The sequence below is a fragment of the Madurella fahalii genome (genome assembly GCF_045866475.1).
Source record: "Madurella fahalii IFM 68171 DNA, scaffold_1, whole genome shotgun sequence".
NCBI classification, from domain to species: domain Eukaryota; kingdom Fungi; phylum Ascomycota; class Sordariomycetes; order Sordariales; genus Madurella; species Madurella fahalii.
In genome coordinates, this window is record NW_027263971.1 from 8,563,613 (window position 1) to 8,591,228 (window position 27,616).

General features: G+C 54.4%; 7 protein-coding genes across 7 annotated transcripts; 5 read left to right on the forward strand and 2 right to left on the reverse strand.

The window, feature by feature from the left end:
* Positions 1–35: 35 nt before the first annotated feature.
* MFIFM68171_02328 (Pre-mRNA-splicing factor 38B) lies at positions 36–1,290 on the forward strand (the record flags this gene model as incomplete). Its single annotated transcript, XM_071057750.1, has 3 exons — positions 36–163; positions 217–1,197; positions 1,260–1,290. 3 exons carry the CDS (start codon positions 36–38, stop codon positions 1,288–1,290), a joined length of 1,140 nt encoding a protein of 379 aa, XP_070913851.1.
* Positions 1,291–1,838: 548 nt separating this feature from the next.
* Positions 1,839–2,709, reverse strand: CIA30 (putative complex I intermediate associated protein; the record flags this gene model as incomplete). The annotated part of the gene is made up of 2 exons (XM_071057751.1): positions 1,839–2,563; positions 2,631–2,709. 2 exons carry the CDS (start codon positions 2,707–2,709, stop codon positions 1,839–1,841), a joined length of 804 nt encoding a protein of 267 aa, XP_070913852.1.
* A 2,241-nt stretch (positions 2,710–4,950) lies between these two features.
* CDC60_1 (cytosolic leucyl tRNA synthetase) lies at positions 4,951–8,666 on the forward strand (the record flags this gene model as incomplete). Its single annotated transcript, XM_071057752.1, has 8 exons — positions 4,951–4,984; positions 5,312–5,467; positions 5,611–5,874; positions 5,927–6,234; positions 6,281–7,763; positions 7,882–8,020; positions 8,071–8,269; positions 8,355–8,666. 8 exons carry the CDS (start codon positions 4,951–4,953, stop codon positions 8,664–8,666), a joined length of 2,895 nt encoding a protein of 964 aa, XP_070913853.1.
* Positions 8,667–11,772: 3,106 nt separating this feature from the next.
* Positions 11,773–13,028, forward strand: MFIFM68171_02331 (uncharacterized protein; the record flags this gene model as incomplete). Its single annotated transcript, XM_071057753.1, has 2 exons — positions 11,773–11,881; positions 11,962–13,028. The coding sequence occupies 2 exons, from the start codon at positions 11,773–11,775 to the stop codon at positions 13,026–13,028; spliced, it is 1,176 nt and encodes a 391-aa protein (XP_070913854.1).
* A 729-nt stretch (positions 13,029–13,757) lies between these two features.
* Positions 13,758–16,076, reverse strand: MFIFM68171_02332 (uncharacterized protein; the record flags this gene model as incomplete). Its single annotated transcript, XM_071057754.1, has 1 exon — positions 13,758–16,076. The coding sequence occupies one exon, from the start codon at positions 16,074–16,076 to the stop codon at positions 13,758–13,760; it is 2,319 nt and encodes a 772-aa protein (XP_070913855.1).
* A 2,353-nt stretch (positions 16,077–18,429) lies between these two features.
* Positions 18,430–20,361, forward strand: MFIFM68171_02333 (uncharacterized protein; the record flags this gene model as incomplete). The annotated part of the gene is made up of 1 exon (XM_071057755.1): positions 18,430–20,361. The coding sequence occupies one exon, from the start codon at positions 18,430–18,432 to the stop codon at positions 20,359–20,361; it is 1,932 nt and encodes a 643-aa protein (XP_070913856.1).
* A 730-nt stretch (positions 20,362–21,091) lies between these two features.
* On the forward strand, positions 21,092–27,500 carry SEN1 (DEAD-box type RNA helicase; the record flags this gene model as incomplete). Its single annotated transcript, XM_071057756.1, has 4 exons — positions 21,092–21,447; positions 21,522–27,069; positions 27,132–27,362; positions 27,432–27,500. The coding sequence occupies 4 exons, from the start codon at positions 21,092–21,094 to the stop codon at positions 27,498–27,500; spliced, it is 6,204 nt and encodes a 2,067-aa protein (XP_070913857.1).
* Between the last annotated feature and the right edge of the window lie 116 nt (positions 27,501–27,616).

Consider the following 27,616-nt stretch of genomic DNA (forward strand, 5'->3'; position numbering starts at 1 on the left):
AACATCGCCCTATTTTATTCCTCCTTTTGGGAGATATGGATAGAAACCGCGCGCAACATGAGATGCTGACAGACGATGCGGTTGCCACGCTCTTGGCAAAAGAGGCTAGCGATGCCTCAATCAAGTATTCCTCAATGGGGCTCGAAGCTTTCAAATCTACCAAGTAGGTCCATCTGGCATAGCTAATGATTACACCCGCTAACTCATATCCGACAGGCCCTCGAACAAAGCGAAACCAAATACCCGCTTCCTGGGACGCATCATTAAGGAGACGACGAGTCACAATGCCGCCCTCCTAGCGAAGGAAGCCGCTGAGGCCCAGGCACGCTTAGACGACCTGACCGAGTTGGAGGAAAAGAAACGACGCAAGCTCAACCCCAGCGCCTCAGACATCAGACGTCGCCAGCTGGGCGATATCTCTTCGATTCTTCAAGGTCGGAAGCAGAGCAAAGGAACAGATCGAAGCGACCGGTCAAGAGCACAAGAGGGCGGGCGGGACAGGGACCAAGCTCGCGAACGGGACCACCGACGAAGAAGACAAGACAGGGATGGGGGAAAAGACGAACGTCGCCGCCGCTCGGCGAGGTCGTCCTCCCCGTCCCGCAAAGATCGGAGGTACCGGGATCGGTCCCCGCTCAGCGACACCGACGGGGACGAACGGCCGCGTCACTCCAGATCACAACGCAGACCATCAGACAAGAGCCATGACTTGTTCGGACGCGAGTCCTCAAGGCGAAAGAGATACGGCCGGTTAGCCGAGGACGACGAGTGGGGCTCTCGCACCCCTCCGCAGGAAGACCTCGTCGACGGCTCGTTCTCGAGCCACTCGAAACACGGGCGGCTAGCTAATAAGGGAGACGACTCGGACCCGCTGGAAGAGCTGATCGGCCCGGCGCCTCCGCCAAAAGCCCCGGTCCGGACACGTGGAAGGGGCGCGATCAAGGGGGCCGCCGCGATGGACAGTCGGTTCTCTGACGGCTACGACCCGGCATCCGATGTTCAGATGGAGCCTGCCGAGACTGAGGACTGGGACGAAGCGGTTGAGGCGTACCGCGACCGCCTGAAGTGGAAACAGCAAGGTGCCGAGAGGCTGCGGGCGGCCGGGTTCACGGACGAGCAGGTCAAGAAGTGGGAGAAGGGCGGCGAGAAGGACATTGACGATGTCCAATGGAGCAAGGCTGGTGAGAGGCGCGAGTGGTACGTACCATGCTGTCGTTTTCGCTTTTCGGCCACGGGCACTGGCTGACATGTTCGCTCAGGGATCGGGGTAAAGATAATATCGAACTCTGACTGATCTAGAGGGCGGATACAGGGGTTGGTTAATGGCCGGCATTCTGGAGCGGCGACTGTGCATTCTTCGGCGTTTGGGTAATTTGGCACTGGCGTGGGGGGGGGGGGGGGGAAAAAAAAAAATTAAAGCCTTGGGTACTTTGTGGGAGTGGACGGGGATGGGACTTGGGCACGACATGAGGTTTCCGGTCATAAATTGTGATGAGTGATGACTTTGATGCCATCGCAAACTAGTATCGCGTTACGTATAAACAGCGATTGGTCCCTTCGACATGTACCCCTAAACCTGGAAGACTCGTGTTGGCAAAAAGGTCATTGATGAGGATGCCATTCAATCCCAGACAATGTTTACTCCTACAGATGTCTGGTTATATACAAAAGGCGAGTATGTGTGTCAATGTGTGCACCGTGTGCCTAACATGTCAACCTGCTCACAGGCCAGACCTTTGGCATTTTTCCATCAGCTCTTCCCAGATTGCCCGATCCACTTGTTCTCATACTTGTGACTCTGCCACAAGACACTGCTCTGCATTAATACTCCCATAGACTCATTGACTCCCCCACGCGACCTTTTGCCCCTGCTTGGTCTTCAACGCCCCCTCCCTCACGCTCGACGAGTCCACCACGCCATCCGCCTCGCGCTCATCGTTCGTCGCCCATATCCTCTCGATACAAAACTCAAACGGGCCCGGTATCCTGTCCGTAAGCCCCACGCCGATCGACTTGACCTTCTGCCGCATGATTTCGGTCTGCGGCTCGACGACGAAGCCGTGGTTGGTCCGCACAAAGTCGTTCCACTTGATCAGCACCGTCTCCCACTCACCCGGCTTCTTGACGAACAGCCGGTGCTGGTGCAGGTCGGTCGGCACGACGGACTCGGTCTGCACGTTGACAAAGTAGCTCCGGCCGTCCGACTTGACGCGCAGCGCGAGATAGACGTACGGGTCGATGTTCCAGAGGCTGCGGCCGAAGATTGTGGGGGGCCGGTCTTGTGTCCGGAAGGCGGCGTAGCCTGTCCTTTTGATGTCGGGGCGGTCTTTGGGGAGCTGGGTGGAGATGGTCCCGAAGAAGCGGGCGTAGCCGGGGGAGTTGGGGGAAGGGGCCGGTATGCCGGCGGACGGCGGCGGGGAAGGGACCCATTCGAGGTTGGAGGTCGAGACGCCGCCGATTTCGATGTCGGACATGGTCTTACAGTCTTGGACGCCGGCTGGGCTGCGGAAGTTGTGGAGCTCGTACGGCCCTTGTGCGCCTTTGATCCCCTCGAGTTTCAAAGCTGGGAGTTCGCGTCAAGTCAGCGACAATGCCATACGGCTATGGGTCCATCGGCTGCTGGCGCCTACCGATGTTGGAGAGCCTCTTGAATTCGTCGACGCTGCGGCCAACGAAGCCCTTGAACATCAGCGGCCTTGTCGCTTGCATCGTGGGCGAGATGTCTGCGCGACAAAACTGCTGCGCGAATCTCGTTCGTGCTATCGGATCGGTGATTCGTATTGAGGGCGAGAGCGCCGGTCGGTTTAGGTTTCCGTGCTCATTGTCGTAGTCAACTGCTTCAGATCTTCTTGGCGATCAAGGTCGAAGCGCTCCAATGGCTCCCTTGATGCATCTGATAAGTTTTGCGGGGACGTCATCAGAGCAACCACTGCAGCGACTCCACCCCTGCGGTTGGGCCCGCAACCAGCAGCTGTTCTGCAGTGTAAGTTAGGTCCCACCCCGCAAGCTCGGGCAGCTTTTCGCCGTTTTGGGCAAGACGTTGATAGCCAAGCAGTTATAAACTCTAAGCGTAACTAAGCATTAACATTATTACCTCTAATAAGTCTGGAAAGTTTCCTAAAACAAGATTTGCCAGAACTGGTAACAGCAGTCTATGCATCCCTTCTTGTTAGCCTGTAAATGCATCTATGCATCTCGTGCCAACGGGATCAGTGATGGGAGCTTAGCTGAAAACAGCAGCCCCTCTTGTCAACACGCTTGCGTCTACAAAAGGACTAAGTAGGATTTGAAAAGACACGGGCACCGTTCTTCGATGAGGTACACATTAGGCCTGACTTTGCTGGAATGACCTCGTATTGCTGCAAGTACTAACGTATGTCAGAAGCTGGTCTTGCTCGTCAGTGGACACTCCGAGCAGACGAGGCAGGAGCTGCACCAAGGTTTCCGGTCTGCCCAAAGGGATTTTATAGTATGGAATTAGGACCGGAGATCTCGGTGAGAACCGAGAGGACCTCTCAAATTTGTCGAGAAACGTTGAGGGGATCGATGCTTTGTACGAGTAGAGAACTTCGGTCCTTGCGTGGGGAACGACCAGTTCTCGAACCTTTAGACTCGATTAGAAAAGCCAAAAGCTTATTTCCGAGGGGTGAAATGTACCTCGAACAAAGCAGCTTCATTCGAGGATGTCTCTGTCTCTCTAGATTTGGTAGGGCGGGTTGGCGCTTCTACCGCACCTTCGCAAGTTGACTGACGGCTTTGCAACCGTTGCTCTTGGGCCAACGCGATCAGAATAGCTGCAATGTATGGGTCTTCTGCTTCGTCCAAAGGTCGTAAAGAGAGCAGCTTCGTTTGCAGGAGGGCTGCAACAGGGTTATTCGGTCGCCGGCAACGCCGATCGAAAACATGCTTCTCGCGGAGCTGAAGGGCGTTGCGCCGGTGAGCCTGACAGAGCAACCTCCGTTTTCCGCTTTGAAGAGGGCGACATCGCTGTCGCCGTCCCTGACGGATCTGCAGAGCGTTCGGAATGATGGTTAGACAGTTCTGCTAATGAAGTTGCGGCCATCGCGGCGCGAGCAAGAAGCGCAGTTGTCTCGTTACCAAGAGTAGCGGTGGCGCTTTCGCTTTGCGAAGAAAACCGGAATCAAGACCAAGGCTACGAGGCAACATTTGCGCCACGCTCGCTGGCGCAGCCGCACCCCAGCTAGTTTTGAAGACCAGTCAGAGGTTGTGGCCTGTGTCTCAAACTGGGAAGATCAGAGACTAAAATACCATGCAACGCAAACAACTATAGCAAATACACCGTTCGCCTCCCCCGTCCTGCGGCACACTTGAGATAACGGTATCTCTCAAGGAAGTAATTACCAGTTAGGCTCTAAGTTCTGGCCTTGACCCACCGCTAAGCACCGCCCTCGTCGCCCAGATCAAGACCATTTCGCACCTCCGGGCCGCCATGTCATGACAACATCAAGTAACAAGTGGTCCAGAACATATAGGGGAAACAGCCCTCGTGTGCCAGTTTTGTGGTAGTGTGTGGTTAGACAGCCCACTCTCCCCACCGACTCTCCGAAGGAGGAGCCGCCGAGCCCGAGGAATGGGGTCAGCCGCATGCGGCTAACCACACCTGCATCAAAAAGGTTGAGTTCTGTGCATCAGAGACGACCTGAGACTAAACAACTAATTTTGCAACCGTCCCACACATCTGAAAGCATTGTCTTGAAACTCACACTTTACAACGCACGGCCACAATGATCTCCACTCCTCGCAACGACCGTTCGGGCTGAGCGGTTGGGAAGTCGTTGCGACTAGTTGTGTTGTACAGTGTAGGTCTGGACCATGAGACTATGTTTCATGCATGAAGGTATCCCTTGGAGACTCGCATGTGCAAGCGCACGGACCATATGACAGTACGCGATACGCCCAAGCCTGTGCAGCAGATACTGTGTTGCGGGAATGTCAAACACTGGGATCAAGGCAACGTCGTTTGGTGAGTCATTTGGTTCCAAATGCCATCTGTTTCCTCCGCGATCGCCAGGTACCCAGCATTTGCACCAACTCGTCGTCAAAACCCCGCGTCGGAGCAAACAAAAACGTCCTTCAAAGCAAGCATCGGTACGCCATCCTCGATTTCTCATGCCACCGTTCCGTTGGTTCTGGGATAAACCGTACAGTGTTCTACAGGCATGGATGTCGATCCAGCCGCAGCGCCTGCTCCAATCATGGATGCAAATGCGAGCTCCCACGGCACGATGAAGATCGAAAATGTATGATCCCACGGTCTGGTCATTCTGACAATACCTTACCTCGTTGGCAGACCGAAAAGAGGATACCCTCAAAGCCATAGAGAAGAAATACCAAAGGCTCTGGCAAGTGGAGAAGGTCTTCGAATCCGATGCTCCGCCGTGCTCAGAATATCCGTTGGACTCGGTTTTAGCGGATGAGCTGCGACTCAAGGTGCCTAAGTTTTTTGGTCAGTAACCCAGTTTGTCATCATCTTTGGGAGACGCTGACCTAGCTCAGGGACCATGGCATACCTGCAAGTCAATCCCGCCCTTCCATCCTATATCTCTTGCTAATGGACGCTCAGCTATGTGAATGGTGTCCCGCATTTAGGCCATGGCTTCACTATTTCCAAAGTGGACTTTACCGCCCGTGCTGCAAGAGCCGAAGGCAAAAACACGTTGTATCCTCAAGGGTACCATGCAACTGGTATGCCTATCAAGGCCTGCGCGGACAAACTTGCGAACGAGATCGCCATGTTCGGAGAGCTGTTCGCTGGTTATGGGGAAAGTGAGGTCGTCGAGACAACGGCGCGTGCTTCAGCGCCATTCCCCCTGCCCAAGGACGACGTTACCAAGTTCACCAATTTGAAGAAAGGTGGAGTCTTCGGGTCTTTGAAGAGTGATTCCCGTTTCTGATGATGCTACAGGCAAGGCGGCACTGAAATCCGCTAAGGCGAAGTACCAGTTCCAAGTCATGATGTCGTTGGGCATCCCCCGCGAGGAAATTCACAAATTCGCTGATGCCAAATATTGGTTACACTATTTCCCCCAGCTGTGGCAGCAACATCTCACGGAGTTCGGCTGCGGAATCGACTGGCGTCGCAGCTTCATCACGACCGAGGTCAACCCATACTACGACTCTTTCGTCCGTTGGCAGATGCGGCGGCTTAGGGATCTCGGGAAGATCCGCTTCGGAAAGCGCTTCACGGTTTATTCTCCGAAAGATGGTCAGTCGGTGTCTAGATCATGACCGTGCTTCTGGCGAGGGTATCCTGGTCCAGGAATATGTCGGCTTGAAATGCAAGGTCGTGGACTGGTCTATGCAGGCTCAGGAGGTTATTTCGTCAAGCAAGAACATCCCGGGCAATGCCGAGGCCTTCATGATCCCAGCAACTCTACGGCCGGAGACCATGTACGGCCAAACAAACCTTTTCGTCTCGCCTAGCATCTCCTACGGTATCTTCAAGGTTTCTGACACAGTCTTCTATCTCGCTACAGACAGAGCTGCACGCAACATGGCCTTTCAAGGCATCTTTCTTAACTGGGGAAGTATCCCCAAGGTCATGGAGATAAAAGGTTCCGATCTGATCGGCTCGGCCGTTCATACACCACTTAGCGCTCAGGATATCGTCCAAGTCATTCCCATGGACACGATAAAGGAAACAAAGGGGACGGGCCTGGTTACGTCCGTGCCTTCGGACAGTCCAGACGACTACATTACGACACTCGAGTTGTTTAAAAAGGCTACGTTCTATGGAATCGACCCCAAATGGGTGTGTCAAGATATCTTGCCGATTATTGATACACCTGAGTACGGCAACACGATTGCCCTTACCCTTGTCGAAAAGCTGAATATGCACTCTCCTAAACATGAGCGGCAGTTTCTTGAAGCCAAGGAGCTCGCCTACAAGATAGGCTTCTATCAGGGCACGATGGTATTCGGGCCATTTGCTGGGATGCCGGTTCAGGAGGCGAAAGCGCGGATCCGCCAGCAACTCCTAGACTCGGGAGACGCCTTTGTCTATTGCGAGCCTGATGGCCTGGTGATCTCACGCTCGGGCGATGAGTGTGTTGCGGCATTCCTGGATCAGTGGTTTCTAGCATACGGCGTGGATGAGCTTTGGAGGGATGAAACTCTCGGCCACCTACGTGACCAGGATGGACTCGGTTTCAACTGTTTCAGTACAATTACGAAGCACCCGCTCGAACAGACATTTGGGTGGATGAGAGAGTGGTCTGTTACCCGCCAGTATGGCCTGGGGACGGATTTACCTTGGGATCCGTCTCAGATGGTGGAAGGCCTCCCCGATTCTACCATCTCTATGGCTTATTACACCGTCGCACATTTCTTGCATTCCGATATCTACGGTAGACGACCTGGACATGCGGATGTCAGGGCTTCACAGATGACTGATGGTGTATGGGAATACATTTTTGCCCTTGCCGACGGAGTACAGAGTGATATTCCGAAAGCTACTCTCGACGCCATGGGGAGGGAGTTCACTTACTGGTACCCCTTGGATATCCGCATCAGCGGAAAGGACCTTGTCAACAACCACCTGTTCTTCTTCCTCTACATCCACCAAGCTATCTGGGGCGAACAAGCACCAAGCTTTCTTCCAAAGGGCATCAGACTCAATGGCCACCTGATGTTGAACGGCGAGAAGATGAGCAAGAGCACTGGGAATTTTCTTGCCCTTACCAGTGCGGTGCAGAAATTTGGGGCAGATGCGACCCGGATCGCTCTCACCGATGGCGGAGATGGTATTGACGATGCCAATTTCGAAGAGGCAACCGCCAACGCCACGATCCTAAATCTCTGAGCTGAAACGGTGGATCGAGAATGTCATCCAACACGCACGGTTGCTGAAACCCGGCGAAGAGTTTAGTCACGTCCGAACTACGGAAAAGCTGGACAATATCGACTCCATTCAAAGAACAGGGGGTAAGACCTTCTGGGACTCGTTGTTCTTGAATCACCTGAACGCATTGATCCGTCAAGCCGTTCAAGCATACCGGCTGTGAGTCCAAGCATCCTGCGCAGCAGATTCAGGCACTAATTAGCAAACAGGACCGATTTCAAGGCGGCGCTTAAGTTCGGGTTCTATGACTTCACGACCGCCCGTGATAGCTACCGTGCAGCTACCCATTCAGCATCATTCGGAATGCGCCATGAATGTGTCCGCTACTATGTCGAATGCCAAGCGCTCATGGTGTGTGTTTTCGCACCGCACTGGGCAGATCACATCTGGAGAGAAGTCCTGCTGAAGGTAAGTGAATGAGGAGTACGAAATACAGAGAACACTGTCGCCATCAGCATGTACTCGCCGAATGACACTAACCCAGTGTTCACAGCCTTCCACAGTTCAGCTCGAGACTTTTCCTGATGTCGTTGAGCCCAGCCTTGAACTTGAATCGATCTCCGACTACGTCAAGACTACGACAGCTCGTGTCTTAGCAGCCCACGCCAGTCAGCAGAAGCGCTTAGCAAAGGAGAAGGGGGTGCTTTTCGAACCCGGCAAGGACAAGTGTTTGAACATCTACGTAGCTAAGTCCTGGCCGTCGTGGCATCAACGGTATATTGATCTCGTTCAAGACATGTTCGATGGAGTCACGTTGGATGTGAAGAGCGTGGTGGAAAAGGTGGAAAAGGTGGATATGATATGAAGAGGGCCATGCCGTTTGTCCAGAATCTCAAGCGGAAATTGGAGTCTGGAGAAACGCCCAGCTCTGTTCTTGCCCAGGATCTTGGCGTTCGACGAGGTAATGGCTCTGTAGAAGCTGGTCCCTGTCTTACAATCGACCGTGCCAAGGCTCAAAGCGGTAAACATCATTGACATCGAGGAGCAAAGCTAACCGGAGGCGCAGCCGATGCAAGGATCAGGGCAGGCGGGATCCCACAAACCACAAGCTCAGCAGAGCCGGGTAATCCTGCGATTGAGTTCCTCAACATGTAACGGAAGGACCCTGGCATTTTGGGATTAAACCAGAGGAGGAGGTGTCCAAGGGGTAAAGAGCTGAAAGACCATGTGTTATCGAGTCACCGTAGATAAGTTAGAAAGCCTTGGAGACAACAACGTGGCTCTTTCCATGATGTCTGTTCCCGCCTGCTTGTCTGTGATCGGTGGTGCTTGGTTGCCGGTCTCTTTCTTATCTCTGGCATCTGAACCGTTCAGCACGTTCCCAACCTGCCTTACCCCCACATCGCTCCATCTTCGGTGCATGGAGGACTTCCACCCTGAATCACTGTTGCCGTAACTTCTATCGACTTCGCAGTCTGGATGTCACTTCTCATCTTGGCAGAGCCAGGGTCGGCAGCCATGCTGGCTTCGGAGTCCCGGTCAACCAATCTCTTTTCTCGAGTTTCGTCACATTTTCTGGTAACGTACCATGAATGTGTGGGGGGATCGGCCATCGCTGCACCATTTGACGCCGTGTGAGCAGCATGATTGTGGTGAAGCTTGTGCTCGTATGGACCTCTGGAGGTCCTCCATTGTTCTGAAATCCTGGATGCCTGCTTTGAGAAGACTCTCTTTTCTGCCTTGTCCGACACTGGGGGGGTTGTTTGCAGCGGTCCGCAGGCTAGAGTCTGTGCGAGTATTCGGTGGCCATGCCCAACCCCTGGCCCCGTTGAACGTCTCGGAGGGCTTCCCACCTTCCCCAAATTATCTAGGCGGTCATATCGTGGAGTATGTTGGCGGTTACTTGATCTGAGTGAGAAACAGTGTTGTGGTTGGTCCCGGTGCTGCGGAAGCCAATGGGTGACCGTCAACCTACATGGGCGTAACAATGTCATGGTGCTGCACAATCATGATTGATTGGTCGGGGATGCCCATAGCTGAATCCAGCCTGTGATACTGCGGTCATGGGTCTGAGCCCCTGCTGCAAGATGAGGGTTAATAGGGGCTATGCGGTCAAACTCACCACCCCTCGGCTGACTGACATGCCGCTCCGTGTTGGTATTCCTCGCTCAGAAACACGAGACATGATGTGCGCCTGGCAGACGAGCGAGACTCTGATGTGAGAACGTATATAAAGGCCATCCATTATTATTAGCTCGCTTCAATTTTCCGTTGGCGACTGTGTATGGTGCGCCTTTGAGTCGCTGGAAAGGCTCCGCGTTGGCGTTCAACGATCCCTCTCCTAGCATCCCAGCATTCAGTAGTCGTAAAACTGAAGGGCCACCACGGCCCCAGGGCAACTCCTAGTCCTAGGATAAAAGCCCATAGTCCTAATACAGCTCCCGGTTCTGGAAAACATTATTATTATTATTATTCTTCTTCGTAGACCGTTCTACTCTAAAAGAGTATGCTAGTCCTTCTACCGCTTAATACATAGGAAAATCGTACCGAATACGCCAGGTAGAAACCCTACATCAACAAGTAATAGGAAATAGCAAATAGTAGACGTCATTTAGTTAAAAAGAAAGAAACGCCTTATACAAAGGCCCTCAAGTCTTTTCGTCTTCGACTTCCAAGAAACATGGCGACTTTCTCCTGTATTCAAGATCTGATTAACAGTCTAAAATTGCCAATACCTACAGAGAACACAAGGGCTTACAGGCAAGATTCTGGTGGCCTCGTAGACGCTGCTATGGCTACGTCTGCTTTCGTAGATATCTTTGATGGACAGCCTATTACGCTACCCTCGCTCTTTGGATGTTGGCCAGCTGGATGGGTGCGGTTACTAGGGGGTGGGAGTGGCGGGTCGGATTGAAGCTCGGCGAGGCGGATGGGGTGAAACAGGGGGGCGAGAATGCATTCCTAAGCTACGGTCCGGGGCGCCCTACACGTCGTTGTGTTCATGGCAGAGTACGTTCAGGTCGAGGAGATTTTGGACTCGCACCGAGGAGGAAGGCGGATGAAGTACCTGGTCAAGTGGGAAGGACATGGGTGAAAAAGTGTGTTTCTGCACCATTCCTAATAAACTATAATTATATTCCTTATTATATTTCTCAGTGAATGGCTCATACTTCTGTAAGCCTTCTAGCTTACTAATCACTTGTCAAGTGAGCGGATAAAATCTTCACATATCACAGTTGTAAAGCACAAGAATAGCGTTGTATTAAGCTTCTTAATAGGCGACCCGATATCCGGTTATAGTTGGATCTCCGAGCCCGAGGAATGTAGAAACGGGACTACCAATTGGCCCTGGAACAAAGAAGAAAGAAAGCAAAGAAAAGCAGCAAAACACCGGGATATGAAGCCATCGCCAGACAGTGAGAGTTCAACCCTCCACTACTCTATCAAACTATACCTAGGTTGCTAGAAACTATATGACTAGATACGCTTTAAAAAGAGCGACTAGATACTATTAGTATTATTTACCTTGGTTTTATATTCTATTTTTTCTGTATACTAACTTGAGGGCCGGCCGATTTCGTGAGTGAGTATCTAAATTTTATTTGACTCGGAAGTGGGTCAACGAAGAGCGGGTCAGCAGTACGGAGTACAGGACGTATCCAGTCCAAACGGTTCGTCACGCGCCGTCACAAAGACGCAGCATCTCCGACAACCCGATGTGCCAAGAAATGACACACCAACCCCTGCGTCCGCCAAGAAGCAGCAGCGATCTTGGATCGGGAAGTACCCGCGAACCATCCTTGCATCCCCTTTCCATTTTCCATTCCCCCCCCCCCTGCCCTTCTTTCAGTTGGCCCACGGCCCCCCAACCAACCAGAGGTTACGTAAGGACACCAGGGGATCTCAGCATGCCCATCCTCCGCTTCAGCTCCGCCAGCAACTCTCCGCCACCACCGAGACAGCTGCCCGCCATGGCTGCCGCAGGACTGATAGACCCCACGAAACCGGGTAGATACCCGGTAATTCTCAGCGACGCCCTGCTGGGCAAGCCCTCCAAGGAGGCATACACCGGAATACGATGTAGGCTCTGACCGCCCCGACCGCTCCGACCGCTCTCTTCTGGCAGCCGGCCCCAGACAGACTGACAATTGATTCTCCAGACAATCACCGACCCACGCTCTCGTCAGATACCGCCCCGGGCACAGCACGGTTAAAGAAGTCCGCCAAAGACGGCTCCTACAACCTCGGTTTCGACGACCAAGGGAACAAGTACCAATACAATGGCATCCGCACCACCGATGACGGCAACTATGTCCTCATATTTGATCCTGCCCGCAAGGCCTTCGTGTTGCACCGCGTCGACTCGACCTTTCACATGAACCTCACCCGCACGCCGACAGACACCAATGCCGAGAGCCTACGCAAGCAATTCCCCCACCTCGACGTCAAGAGCGGCGCCGCAAGCAAGCCACAAAAAGGAAAGGCTGCAGACAGGGCCGGAACCAGCAAGGCGGCAACCGCCCGGGCCGAGAATACGTCAAAGACCAAAGCCAGCAGCAAACCCGACAAGAAGAACAAGACCGTGTCATTGACGCTTCCCGACCCAAGCGCCTCGTCTGCCGCCCCAACCCCGCCGTCACCATCACGACAACAACAAGGAAAGAAAAAAGCGGAGCCGTCCGGGAAGTCCGACGCCCGCGCTACGTCACCGGTTGAGTCGGAAGGAGACGACGATGTCCTCACCGTCGAGTACCCGGGCGGCAACCCATCTTCGTTTCAGCCCGCGATGAACTTCTCGTCGGCCAACGCAGTCCCGTTAACCAGACGTTGGTCCGAGTTCGCTCGGGAAATCAGAGGGGAAACGGATGACGAGGAAATGAGCGATGCCCCTAACGCTAGGGAAGGCGGGGATTATCGAGAGCATTCCGAGGAGGAAGGTTATGAGGAAGAGGAGGAAGAGGACGACGACGACGAGGAAGACGAAGAGAGCCCTCGGAAGATGCCGCATCCTGCGGATAACTATACCATGACCAATCCAGTCGCTGTCGAGCCGATTCGTTACGAGTTCGATTCCGAATCCGAAGACGGGGACGGGGACGGGAAGGGGAACGGGCATGGGGATGAGAACGGTGACGAAGACTTTGGGGATCTCGAAGCCGAGATGCTGAAGGAGTTTGACAAGGTGCAGAACGAGGGACATGAAAGCGAGGTGAGCGAGGAGGAGTAGGCGCTTCCATGAGTCGACGATTCAACCGGCAGGAGTTCTCTGGGGTAAGCATTCGGACGGGGCCTCTATACTCGCCTCATTCTCTCTTCTCTTGGGATATGCGTATATGGCGTTGGTCATCTTCAGGAATAGGGCCTGGCTTGGAAATTTATGGAACAGTGTCGTTGGCGTTTGGTTTAATCTCTTGCCTCGGTTATTCGAGCGCATATTTCAGGCTTCTTCTTCTTCTTCTTTTTTTTTTTTTTTCTTGGGTTGGGTTGGGTTGGGGGGGCGGACGTGTTCAGTGGTATGTAACACGTTTGTTATGACATTGGTGTTCCGGATAGAGAGGACCGAACAGCGAATTCATTTATCGATGCGGATACAAGTTAATATTGTCCCCCGTCGTTGCTAACTGGGTATTACGCGACATTTCACCCGTTGACCTCCCGAGCATACCACAATCGTTCTAGTTTTGCGTTTAAATACCTGATATCAAGTCCCTCCACGAATCCTCGCCATCCGTAGGAAACCCCATTAACATCGAGAGTCCAGATCTGTACCTGACAGGTCGGCATTCGAGCAAATTGGGTATGGCAGGACAGGAATCTCTAACGGCCGGCTGATACAGCTTCTCTCCCCAAGAGCTCCATTCTTTCCCGGAACAACAACCCACGACACGGGGACTGAATCCAATGACAACGGGTCTAATATCCCGCCAGCAACATCGAATCAGGACAGCGCCAGACGCTAGCTCGGGAGCTCCCAAGGCTCACTCATCGTGCCCCTGCCATTCCCCACCGTCAAGTCAATCACGTCGGCAACGCCAGTGACGAGATCAACGTCCATTATGTCTTCTCGGTGTAGGTCTCGCCCTCGGTATCTGTCGTCGTCCCCTACCAGGGTCTCTGTATCTGACCGCCCATCTTCCTGAGCTACGTGGTCAGCTATCCCGGCGTCCCCTCTAGCAGCCTGACCCCGTCGAAGGGATGCTCCTGTCGGTCCGGGTTGATCACGTATAGAGATGCTACGCGGAGGCTGTGTGGCGCGGGAGCCGAGGCAGATGATCTCGTCGCCGGAGGAGGATAGGGCAATAGCGTCGTCGTCATCTTGAGAGAGGTCGAGATCGACGGCGAGCGGTCCGGTGGCGCGGGCGGACGGGTCGAAGCCGTCTTGCCGGAGTAGCCAGGTGACGAGGTGGTCGTACAGGACCTTAACGACGGACGGGGCGAAGGCGTTACCGATCTGCTTCTTGATGTAGTTTCCCTGGAACTTGTGCCAGATGGGGAACCCCTGGAGGACAGCGTACTCAAGCAGCGTGAAGTCCCGCGTTCCGGACCAGTGGTAATTCTGCCCGCCGTTAGTTGTGATCGTTTTGGCTAGATTATTGGGATCCCATTGGGGTTTGGGCGGTTCCCATTGCCGACTGCGCTCGGGCTGGTGGAGCTCGTGATGGCGTATGCGGGCAAGGGGAGCGAGGACGGACTTGGGCGTGGCCCAGGGTTTGAGACCGCCGACACCATCTTTGCTGTGCGTCGGCGGAGGCAGAGGAGGAAGTCTCTCTCCAGGGGCGGAACCGATCATGATCAGCCGCCGGCGCATTTGCGGGACGCCGTAGTTGGCGAGCGGGACTGCCTTCCAGCGGATGGAATAACCGTGCCTCGTGAAGCCGTCAACGAAAAGGTTGAAGAACGCTTTGAACCTTGGACTGAGAATGCCAAAGGTCTGCTCTATAGTAAAGAGCCGTGGGCGGAATTTCTCGATGAGGTGGGTGCATGCAAAGAGCACGGCAATGTTATGCTCGTCGTCCTTGCCGGCCACGGTATGCGCGGGGGACCAGAACTGACATGGCGGTGAGAGGTGTAGGATGTCTACGTGGTACTGAATATCCTTGGATAGGATGAAATCAGTAACCTCCATGTTGTATATGTCGCTCTTGGTAAAATTGCTTGCCAGGGATTGTACGGCGCAATTCCAGTGATCCAGAGCGAAAAGGAGCCGAACACCCGCACGCTCTATCCCCCTTGAAGCACCGCCTGCGCCGGCAAAAACATCGCCCGCCGTATAACGCTGTCCCGGAGACGGGGTCGATGGCCGGGCATTGTTCGATCTGTTGGTATCAAGATCGAAGACCGGGAGAACAGACCCATCAGGTTTATACGAACCGCCTGGCACCTTTCCTCCCCTCCACCTGTTAAGGATGTGCTCGTCCAGCATCCTGTATTCCGGGTCGGCGTCGCTTTCGCAGATCCGAGCAAGCGCCCACTCGCAAGGCTTTTTGCCGGCTCCGTTGAAGTGTATCGTATACTGGTAACGGCACACCAGAGGGCCTCGTTCTTCCACCCATCTCCTTCCCTTCACTGAGTAGGCGGACGGTTCATAGCGGTGTTCCGGGAAGGGCGCATTTGTGACCCGCAATTCCCTGACGCGCTTCACGGCGCTTGTCGGGACATCTACGAGAGCTTGCTCCTCCCATGCCCTTGGGTCCGAGTTCTGGACGTCGGCGACCAGTACCACCTCATTCAACTTACACGGAAGCATCCCCCTCAATTGACGGGTTCGAGCATAGCCCCAGCCGCGAATCTGGACACTTCTGCTCCCGTAGGTTTGCACGAGAGACTGAATCCGTAGGAACTGTATTCCATGGATGCCTAGAGGGCTCTTTAACTCAATGGTTATTCCGGCCCGTAGTCGAGTGCCGTTGTCCAAGGTAAATGTGGGAACTGCCCTGCCGGCATGCCCGGGAACCGGGGGGACAATTGCCTGAGTAGCACAATCGTCGTCGGTGAGGTCGATGATATCGGCTATACCATCAACGAGAACAGCCTCAATGGCTTCTTCGCTATCGTTCTCGTGCGGCTGACCTGATTGGGTGCTTCCGAGGCTTCGACTACCCTCGTGGTGACGAGAATCCCTGGAGGAGACCCAATCCGCAAGCGCCCTGCCGATTCGAACTTCCTCCTCGATTCTCCGAATTCTGGTGGTGATATCGTCGGCGCCGTCATCATCGTCAATAATTAACGGGTTTCCTTCAGCCCCGAGTGTGCTGCAGGGTGCGGTGTCAGCCATTTGCTAGAGGCGAACAGCGAGAGTGGCAGATGGAAGGTGAATCAATAAAAGTGTGAGAGGAAATACAAGCTCTTCAGAGACACTTGGAAGCCTTATATTTTGCGTGATACGAGAAACCGGCAATCCCTCTCGCACGGTACAGTGCGTAGGATAGCTCTTGAAAGACCATGCAGTTGTAGCATGAATGAAAAGAATGGAGGAAAGAGAAGGTCAATGGGAGAATTTTTGGGAGGAGAAACGAACAATAGATTTTCGCGGGAACAGCAGAAGTTTCTGTGCGCGCTCTCTTGAGAATAAATCTCGTGGAGGGAAAATTGCGCAGCTGTAGGTTGTTTAATGAGAAAGGTTTACCGCTGCTGCAGTTAGCAAAAAGTATCAGACACATGGAAGAGACCAGAAAGTGGCACAACTCACTTCGAATTCCGAGAAAACTAGAGATCTCTAAAGAGATGCACGCCTCCCTCCTTATCCCCCTCTGCCAATCAGGAGTGGGAAAGCAAGCACGGCCCGGTCCAATAGCTGTCCATGGTCTGCGACACTAAGATTGAAAGGAGATAGTGGTAAACACGTCTAGTCTGTTGTTAAGTATGTGTGTTAGGCTAACCTCCAAGATTAGACAGGCTGGCTCACGTATTGCCCATTGTCGTCTCAGGGGCTTCAAGTCCCCACAAACAGTCCGAGTTGGAACAGCAACTGTGAAAAGTAATTAGGGTTAGGGGTGATACGGAGGAACTGCCTTCCGAAGCTGCTTGAACCCCACCTGCACCTCACCAACTCCCGTCCCCACAGCTTTTTTTTTTTTCTGGCGATTTCCACGTTCCGGTCAATTCACAGGACGCAAACTATCTACCCATTTTGCCATCTCTCTTAACAGTTTTCTTTGCGTCGTGTTAGGGACAGCCACTCGACGCAGGGGCTAAGAGGTAAGCTTTAAAGAAACTTCCGCTTCGGCATTCGCGTTCCTGATGACTCTTCTATTTGACAAAACCTTGACTGCTGAGATTCCAGCTGAGGAGAAAAATATGTTCTGACTTCTATTTAACTCTGGGAACCCTCTGGATACCATATATGAGTTGGCGTGCTTGGCTAACGGTTTGTGCCTTCTCTAGTACCCGCTTTGTCTAGATGCTTGCTCTTTAGAATACTCCTCTAGAGGTGCCGAACTTCTGAGAACACAGACTGTTCGGTCATGACCTGCAACCTCAAGCTATTCTTTTATCCCCGAGTTTAGGTAGATTGTTGTCACGGCCTAAGGCATGCTTAGTTTACAGACTGCCTTGTACCACAAATCACAGCCAGTTCAATGAAGCTCATCTCTCTTCTTCCCTCAACGCGTGATCTTCCATGCTTGCACGAGATACAGTCCCGTGCACATTGCGTCCTATAATCCGAACTACCAATCAGCACTTTGCAGCATCTACAATTGTATCAGGTGAGTTCGAAACGCCATCTCCTCTCTGTATGTTGAGCTAGAATTGGGCCGGATGGATCAGACGAACGGGAGGATTTTCAGCTCACCCTTGACCGGAGACTGTTGAGTTGTCCCTTCGAGCCGCTCTTTCCTGGAGACAGTATATGCGCCCTTGTCAACCCATCCCTTCCATATCTGGTACCCGAGTCGACCTGCTTTCCTAGCAAGCCTGAGGGTACCGTGCGTCTAAGGCCGTTTGTGCTACAATTTGAGTCCGACTCGAACACAGACAACCGCGACCGACCTGTCATCTCTTCATCTCCGGAACGGCATTCGCTTTCCAACACAAACAGACTTGGTCTCTGGGCTTCCCTTCAATTCCATACGTCCCGCCACGATCCTTTGGTAAGAAATTCCAACCTTCCTGTCACACCGTTCCCATCCGTCTCCCACAACTGTGAATCGCATGGCTGGACCAACCGAATTTTAACTTTCCAACACCTCCTGGATTTCTAGTTCATTGTTGCCTACATTCTTTGCCTTAAAAGCAATCCCGACGCTTTCTAGTTTGTCATCGCGCTTTATGAATCTTGATCGAGCTTGACTAAGGCTTTTAGCGCGGGCGAAGAGGGGCCACTAATTCGATAGTCCTGTCTAAACGCACGGAATGTAGGTAGGCTGAAGAATCTCAGATCCCATTCGATGGTTCCTATTGTCTCCGACGCTTGCCTCGTCTCCCGCATCCTGAGCCGCCTTGTCGCGTTGAGGTAGATGCTGTCTGCGTCACGACCCGGCTTGCATCGTGAGGCACGTGTCTCGGTCCCCGTTCTCACGTTCGAGATAATGAGCTCCAAAGAAGATTATGCAATTGTACTGACCAATTGCTCCCATTTAGTTTCACGAACATACTTAGCTCTTGAGCGAATCAAGGGCACAGGCACAATGCAGACACGCGCAGCTGCCAGAAAGCTTGCTGAAGCAGCCAGCGACCCAACTGCCACAGTCACGGCGTCGCTAGTAGCTTCACAAGGCCAGAGGCAGACGCCAGCCGACAACACCACAGCGCCGATAAGCAGCCTCGAGCGTAGGAGCAAAGCCATTGCCGGCTCAAAGCGCAAGCGCACAACGAAGAGGCGGACACAGCCCCTTAAAGGTGGCTGGGTATTGCCCCATGGAATGAGCGTTGGTCTAGTTAGTGCGACAACTTCAAGCACCCAGGGAGCTGGGTCCGCATTGCTCGCCTCGCCCATCGAGGATTCCCCAGCCAATGCCATGGGTGCAAACCACGGCGATATTCCGGTTGCGCTGGCACCATCTGCCGGCAAGAACAACGCCGCGAGAGGGACAAAGCAGACCCGTATTTCCCTTCGGGTCACCAAGGCTGGAGTCAAGGCAGAGGAGCAAGACCAGAAACAACAACCAGAACCCATTGTAAAGTTAGAAGAGCCCATTGCCGACGACGGTGGCTCGTTTATCAAGCAAGAGGACGCAAGGCCGATTAAACGCGCGCGGACGACCCCATTGGAAACGGACAATGCAGCTGGCATCCGTGCTTTGGCCAAGGGAGCACCGATACTCACGCAGGTGAAGACAGAGGAGAAATCAACCAGCATCCAGACCGCTCGGAAAGTCTTGATCATCAAAGGTATCATCATCAAGAACGACGTTGTTGCTAAAGCCTGGGACAAGATCGTCGTCGACACAACTCAGCTGCTCGATCCGAACTACAGGATCATGGTGAAGAGGGGAAAGGATAATCCGTACGGGCTAACGCCTGGCTTCTCGCCGTACCCGTACAGGCGGGTCCCGACCCCCGAGGCGTGCGAGGAGGTGCACAGAATCCTGACAGACCTGCACGGCGAGGTGAAGCAGCCCGAGAAGATGCCCGCCGCATCTCTGGAGACAGCTGGTTGCGGCGAGGTGCCCTGCGTTCTTGACGCGCTCTTGAGAACCCTCATCAGTGGCAATACGCTCATGGCAGCTGCGGACGCCGCTATCAGGAATCTGGCTCGGCACTACGGCACTCGTCAGGAGGGCACGGGCGCTGGAAGCATCGACTGGGACAAGGTCCGGCTCTCGCCTCATCAAGAGCTTGTGCAAGTTATCCGGGTTGCTGGGAACGGGCCCAAGAAAGGCCAGCATATAAAGCAGATTCTCGACATGGTTTATGAGGAAAACCTTCGGCGCGCCAAAGAGCAGTCGGCAGCTGCTGCGGTGAATGCCGCCGAGACGGGGAAGACAGCGGAAGGCCTTCTGTCTCTCGACCACATGCACTTGATGAGCAAAGACGAGGCCATTGCGAAGTTTGTGAGCTTCCCCGGAATCGGCATCAAAACGGCGGCTTGTGTCACACTGTTCTGCCTTCGAATGCCTTGCTTTGCTGTCGACACTCATGTCCACAAATTCTGCCGCTGGCTAGGATGGATTCCAGAGAAGGCCGACCCCGACAATTGCTTCAGGCATGGAGAGTTCATGGTTCCCGATCATTTGAAGTACAGCCTGCACCAGCTGTTCATCCGCCACGGCCAACAGTGCTTCAAGTGCAGGAAGGCGACCAAGCCCGGCACCAAGGACTGGAACGAGGCGCCGGAGTGCTCGCTGGAGCACTTGCTTGATCGAAGCAAGGATGAAGCCGGGTCAGGAGGGAAGCAGAGAACACAGAAGAAGAAGAAGGTAGGGAAGAAGGTGGGGGAGGAAGTAGAGGAGGAGGCAGAGGAGGAGGCAGAGGAGGAGGCAGAGGAGGAGGCAGAGGAGGAGGCAGAGGAGGAGCAGATCGATGAGCAGAACGGGGAGCTGAACGATGAGCAGAACGGGGAGCTGAACGAGGAGCTGAACGAGGGTAGAGAAGACGAAGGGAACGATGAGGATGAGTGAAAGGGCAACCAGAACCAAGATATACAATGAGCCAGTGCTTATGGAAATATTGGGTGGATTTCGTAATAAGTATCTGATATCCGGCAAGCTAGGATACCTAGCGGATTTTACGGACACGAAAGGGACACATATCTCACTGCTACTGTGTCCAAAGTATTGCAGCACCTCCCCAGGATCTTGGTGACCAAGGGTCAAAGCTTGGCACAGCAGGGGTTCGAACGTTAATTGATTTGCGGTTGCGCTGCCCCACTTAACGTTCCACAAGGAGCAACGCGGTCTGCTTTATTAAGAACGTCACGATCTTTCGCGACAGCCCAGCACCTTGCTGCTGCACCTTGCGGCTGCACCTCTCGACAAGCCAACCCGAGGGCCATTACTGGGCCGCATCCGCACTACACCGTAGAAATCTGTGCTGGAAAATATTTTTTTTCTTACCTAGTTGAACAAGCAAAACCAGGCAATTCAGGTGACTTTCTTTCTCCGCACTTGCTACAAGCCCAAGTTCGCGGGGCGCTTTTCCCCCCAAGACACTACGGCGTCCTCGGCCTCTTTGGACCTGCTGGACAGTCATTTCCTTGCCTAAGAATTTCTCACACAGTCTCGAATGTAGTACTGTTTCAGGAATTTGCATGGTGGTCGAGAAATGGGCCAGCGCCTCCTCTGAGTTGCCAACTATTCACATCCGACTCGGCCGACACCACGACATCTTGGCCCTCGGCCGGTCGCCGCGATGGATACCAACGACATCTACCAAGCGGCCATCCAATGGTACCGGGCTTTTGAAGACCGCCCGCCCGATGCCCATCTCTGTTGCCCAAAGACCGACGATGATGATGTCACGAATTACGACGAGCCGGATGTTCCCGACGAGGGCGGCGCGTCCGTCGAGGAAAAGGCCCGCCGCATCAGGGAATACGAGGAAAGGTTCGACAATATCTACAATCTCAGCATCTTGATGGGTCTGGGCAAGGAGATGGCTGGGCCGTGGCTGGACCATTGGACACAGGCTCTCGAATACTGCCTCACGCGGTGCGATTCGTGTGTCCGTAATTGGCACCGGAATCGCGATCCGTATCTGAGGGGCCTGTAAGTACATCCGCGCCCGCCGGCCGTAGAGAGTTCGGGGTTGGTACTGATATTCGTCGTGTCAATTTTTGCAGCCATCTCCCGCCGGAGCACGTAGACTACATGCAGAAGAAGCTCGACGAATTCGACAAGCAGCGGATAGACAAGGGACTCAAGAGCGCCCGCGCGATCCTCGAAGAAAATGGTCCTATGAACACGGCTAAGCTGGTCGATCGCGACATGTCCGCCGTCCTGGCCCTGTTCGAAGCCCTCTGCAGCATGGCATACCTCGCCCATCCCGAGAACCGCGAGGATTTCAACTACGTATTCGAGCAGACGCAGCGGAAGAGGCCATTGAGGATGCAAGGCGGCCTGATACCCACCATGACCTTCTTCCTCTTTGATGAGTCGCCGTGCAGACAAAAGTTTGCAGAATGCGCGTGGGAGAAGCGGACTCCCGGTTCGCTCACCGAACAGGAATGGGAGTGGGCCATATCCCCCCATCTCACCGATGCGATTTCGAAGGTATCGGTCTCCAGAGGAATGCCAACGCCCGACAAGATATGTAGGTTTTGGCGCGGCTTCATGTTCATTCTCCGTTCCCTGGACGAGAAGCAGATCATCAACTGCCTCCGAGCGATGGAGGTGTCGCCGAGCGTCTACTTCCTTGCCCTTGAACACTTGGCCACCGAGTCCGACGAGGCACTTGCCATCGTTTTGAAAGGGCTCCGAGCGCTCATGGAGAAGTCGTCGAGCGCCTTCTGGGCTGCGTTTGACCAAGTCACTCCAAGCCAGCTAGTCGAGGAAATCTTCAAGAGCCCGGCTTTCCGCCCCTTCCTCAACAAGTCTCTGATGTCGGATATGATGGTTACTGAAGGGGACAGCCAGGTGCCGGCCCTGGCTGCCTGGATGAGAGCATTTATCCGCTCGCTACCTTCGACCCGGCGCTCGGATGTCTGCGAATCGCTTCTGCGGCATCTCTTTGACACATTCCGTCTCGACCCGACCTCCGATCGGGCCGCCCAAGCCACCTGCACCCTCGCGGGCTTGGCGACCCTGAGCGAGTCGCTTGATGGCTTCCTTCACCACGAGGTTCCATTCGACACGGGAACCGCCCTCATCATGGTCAATCAACTGCTCAATAGGGTCGTCCAGTACAGCGAGGTTATCAGCACCGCTGCTGGTCTCAAGCCTGGAGACACATTCAATGTCGGCCTCTCCCAAACGGCCATGGCTATTATCCATTCTGCGCTCGCATTGGATGCCAGAGCGACCGAGATTGAGTGGAGAGCATTGATAGAAGGAATACCGGTTCAGGATGCAGTTAGTAGGGATTCCGGGGCACTGTGGGAGTCGTTTCTCGAGATGCTCTGGTACGGCCAGCTCGGTCACGTTGAACTGGCAAAAGCCATGTTGATGGCCACGCTGCGTCTCCGAAACATTGAACAGTTCATTCCGAAGCGGAAAGAACACCTGAAGAGGGAGCAGGAGAAGTTCAATCAGAGGTATCAGCAGCAGACGGCGGCAATAGGGAAGATGCTCGGCCGTCTCTCCGATTTCACGCAGGAAGACCTTGACAAGTTCTGCTCGGAGCGCCGGAGCCCTACTATCCATCCCATCGTCTCCTCACTGATTCATGGCGAAGATGCGATCCGCGAGGCTGGTTTCGAGCTAGTCAAGGCCATCACAGGTGAGAGCCTGCCGTCTGACGCCGTGAGTAAGATGCTAGACCACTACTTCAGCCCTTTCCTGGATGCTTTCTCCGAGGCGGTAAATAAAGTCACCGCTAGCAAGGATTCTAGCAGCCCTTGGAGCCACATGATACCTATCCTGAAGTGCAGTGAGTTTGTTCTCAACGGCCTCTGCGATCCCTCCGTGGGCCAACTGAGGCGCAAGGCTCTCACGACAGAAGAGCATATCGCCGTCAAGCGCTGGTGGGGGTGTGTATGGCAAGCCGTCGACCACTCGTTTCGGATGATGAGGGTTTGGCACATCAAAGTTGACAAGAAAATCATGGAGGACTTTTGTCGGGACGTCATGGAGCTGGCCAACAAGCTCCTGGCCCAGGACGGCGTCATGGCCTCCGCTCTCAGCCAGCACAGCACCGACAACGCTACGCAGACCAACGGGGATGCCACGGCTAAAGCGATGAGGAGCGTCTTGGAACCCCCCAGGAAACACTCTTTCTCTCTTGCCGACATGCTGCAGCTTAGAGACAAGTATCTCATCATGGGCATCATTGAGGTGATCAAGAAGCTCCTCGCGAGGCTGAAGCAGAACGACATGGACTTGCCCCACAAGACTGTTGCACATCTGGGAAATATGCTCAAAAAGAAGAGACTCCCCGACGCAAGACTGGACTATGTCCAGAAGACCAACCTGACAAACGAGCAGCGTATTGAGCTTCTCAAAGCGCTCGGGGAGGACGCCGTAATCGAGGAGCAATTCATGGGTACCAAGCCCGGCGAGAAAGAAGCGAGGGAGAGGGAGCGATCCATGATACAGAGCAAGCTCGACTTCTTCTCCAAGGCGGGCTTGAGCCTGTCAGGGCCCATGAAGGATCATATCGCCGAAATAACCCCCAACTTCGAGAAGCGCAAGCCTAGCCTGCTAGAAACCCTGAAAGAGGAAGGCATGCTGCCTAGACCGGCCCCCAAATTGGACCAGAAGGCCATTCTGGCGGCTCAAACGTCCCTCAAGGAAGCCCGAGCCCGGGAGAAGGCCGAGAAGGCCAAGAGAGATGCCGAAGCTATCGCTAGAGCGAAGGCTCTACGCGCCCCACCCAAGACCGTCCCCGGGGAGGGCTCAGGTCTGCAGGGGATAGCCGGCGTCCGAGGCAAGGATCACGCTCCAGCAGTGAAGGACGAGATCATGGTCGGCTCCTCCTCCGAAGAGGAAGATGAATCAGACGACGATGAGCTCATAGCGCTGAAGGCAAAGGCCAAGAACAAGACGTTGAACGAGGCCGACCGCCGTCGCATGATCATGCTGGCTGAGAAACGTGGGCCCGTGAAGAAGGTCAAGCTCCAGAGGTCAGCAAAGGACATGCGGGCGCGTCTCATTCCGCCTATGGATGTCCTGCATCAGGCCATCTTGGAGTGGGACATTTTCCACCAAGGCAACGATCCCCCTAACGGCTATCGCTGCGAGGGGGTCTCCAACACCTACGCAGACCCTACCAGCTACAAGCAGACTTTCTTTCCTCTCCTCATCAACGAGGCTTGGCGTTCGTTCGTCACGGCCAAAGACGAAACCACATCGAAGCCCTTCGGCATCAAGGTGCTCAACCGCATGACCGTCGATAAGTTTCTGGAGGTTACTGCGTCGGTGCCCGCTCAGGTTAGCAAGGATCGAGGCTTATCAGAGGGAGACATAGTCATTGTTTCCAAAGGCGAGGACCCGCTCAACCAACAGGCCGAGTTACATTGTCTCTCGCGTATCTGGAAGACGACCTACAAGAAGGATATCGTCGAGGTCGTCTGCCGCCTCAATGCCAAGGGAAACCAGATCTTGCCCGCGCTCCTCCCGGGCGCCGAGTTCCAAGTCGTCAAGATCACCAACATGACGACAATTGAGCGCGAATACGCGGCCTTGGAGAGCTTGCAGTATTACGACCTCATGGACGAAGTCTTGAAGGCGGAACCATCTCCGATGCTGAGCTTTGGCGACGAGGCTGTGAAGGGGGTAATGGAGAACTACCAACTTAACGCGGGTCAAGCGCGTGCCATCTTGAATGCCAAGGAGAATGATGGCTTCACTTTGATCCAGGGTCCGCCCGGAACTGGCAAGACCAAGACCATTGTCGCCATGGTTGGCTGTCTTCTTACCGGGGTTCTCAAACCGTCCAACGGTGCCGTGCCCATCGCCAGACCCGGGCTTGTGGCGGCGAACGGGCCGGCCACCTCCAAGAAGCTGCTCGTCTGTGCTCCCAGCAACGCTGCTGTCGACGAATTGGTGTTGCGGCTGAAGGCCGGGGTCAAAACGATGAACGGCACATTCCATAAAATCGACGTCCTGCGTCTAGGCCGTAGTGATGCAATCAACGCCGCGGTCAAAGACGTCACGCTCGACGAGCTGGTCAAGGCTCGCGTAGACGCCGAGATTAACAACGGCGGCCCCAGTGACCGGGACAAGTTACATCAGGAAGCTGGCGAAATCAAAACGAAGATTGCAGAGCTGCGGCCGCAGCTCGAGGCCGCTCGGGAGACCAACGATCGTGCCTTCACCATGAAGTTGCAGAGAGACTTCGACGAGCTCAAACGACGTCAGGCACACATTGGAGCTAGGATTGACGCTGACAAGAGCAGTGGGAACACGTTTGCCCGCGAGGTTGAGATCAAACGTCGGCAGATTCAACAAGAAATCCTCGACAAGGCTCAGGTACTGTGCGCCACCCTCAGCGGCAGCGGCCACGAGATGTTTAAGAACCTGAATGTCGAATTCGAGACGGTCATCATCGACGAGGCCGCTCAGTGCGTCGAGCTAAGCGCCCTCATTCCGCTCAAGTACGGCTGCTCCAAGTGCATCCTCGTGGGAGATCCGAAGCAGCTACCTCCGACGGTGCTCTCGCAATCCGCTGCGAGATACGGCTACGATCAGAGTTTGTTTGTCCGGATGCAGAAGAACCACGCCAAGGACGTCCATCTGCTCGACATGCAGTACCGTATGCACCCGGAGATCAGCATGTTTCCGAGCAAGGAGTTCTACGAAGGGCTGCTCCAAGACGGCGCCGACATGGCACAGCTGCGCCTACGGCCCTGGCATCAGAGCGTTCTTCTCGGGCCTTACCGATTCTTCGACGTCAGGGGTTCCCAATCACGGGGCCCCAAGAACCAATCGCTGGTCAACGAAGAAGAACTCAAGGTTGCTCTGCAACTGTACCGCCGTTTCCGTACAGACTACAGCGAGGTCGATCTCAAGGGCAAGATCGGCATCATCACCCCGTACAAGGCCCAGTTATTCCGGCTCCGCCAGAGATTCACAGAAATGTATGGCGAAGGTATCAAGGAGGAGATCGAATTCAATACTACAGACGCGTTCCAAGGTCGTGAGTGCGAGATCATCATCTTCTCCTGCGTCCGGGCCAGCCCCACTGGCGGTATCGGCTTCATGACGGACATCCGCCGTATGAACGTCGGCCTGACGCGTGCGAAGTCGTCGTTGTGGATTCTGGGCGATTCGCGGGCGCTGGTGCAGGGCGAGTTCTGGGCCAAGCTCATCGACGATGCAAAGCAGCGCGACCGTTACACGAACGGTAACGTTATGGCGTTGCTAAACCGGCCAGGTCAGACGTTGGCAGCTTCAGCCTTTGCATCGCTCGGTGCACCATCCACTGCCAAGCGTCAGCATGCCGTACAAGCGGACCAGGACGTGGACATGCCAGATGCGCCAGAGCTCCCACAATACAAACAGCAACCTCCTCAGGCGCCGTCGGCGGTGAGGTCGCACGGGGACGAGGATGCGCCGGCTCCTCCTGCGCATCCATACCGTGGTGCGGGCATTGGCGGTCTCAATGAGAGAGGCGAGGTCGTGTCCGCGGTGCCAAGAGGCGCTGGACCGCCTGTTATCCGGTCTACTACTGGATCTGCCGGCAAGAAGCGGGCGCGTGACAGCAACGATGAAGGTCGCTCGAGCGCAAAGAAGGTGAATTGAGCTAGTAGTAACGTACACGGGATGAAGACCCCGGCTAATCAGTGGGTATCTAGACACATCAGAACTCGGACAGGGTTCCGCCAAAGGCCCCAACAGCACCCAATGCACACAAATCGCCGAAAGCACCGGTTGACCCTTCAGCGATGGAAGTGCTAGGCTTGGCTCCTCCAACGCGGGCTCCACCTCCTCCGCAGTCTCGGCCACTCCCACCACATATCAAGCCGCCTGGGGGTCAGGGCCCCAACGGGCCCAATGGACCCAATGGGCCCGCTAGCGCTCAGAGGGTGAGTGTAACTCAATCATCCCGTATTGGGACATTATCGAGGATATTGTTTGGCGCTGACTGTCTCCAGGGACCGGTGACCCTTCCTAAACGATCATCGGCGGACCCTTTCATTAGACGGAAACCCGGCAAACGCTGACGAGATGAATAAGTTTTATTCTATTAGTCTTCTTATCATTCTTTCCGTCTTCTTTTTTACTCTCCCCCATGTCCGGCGGATTGGGTTCCAACACGGACAAGGGTCTCAAAAATAGC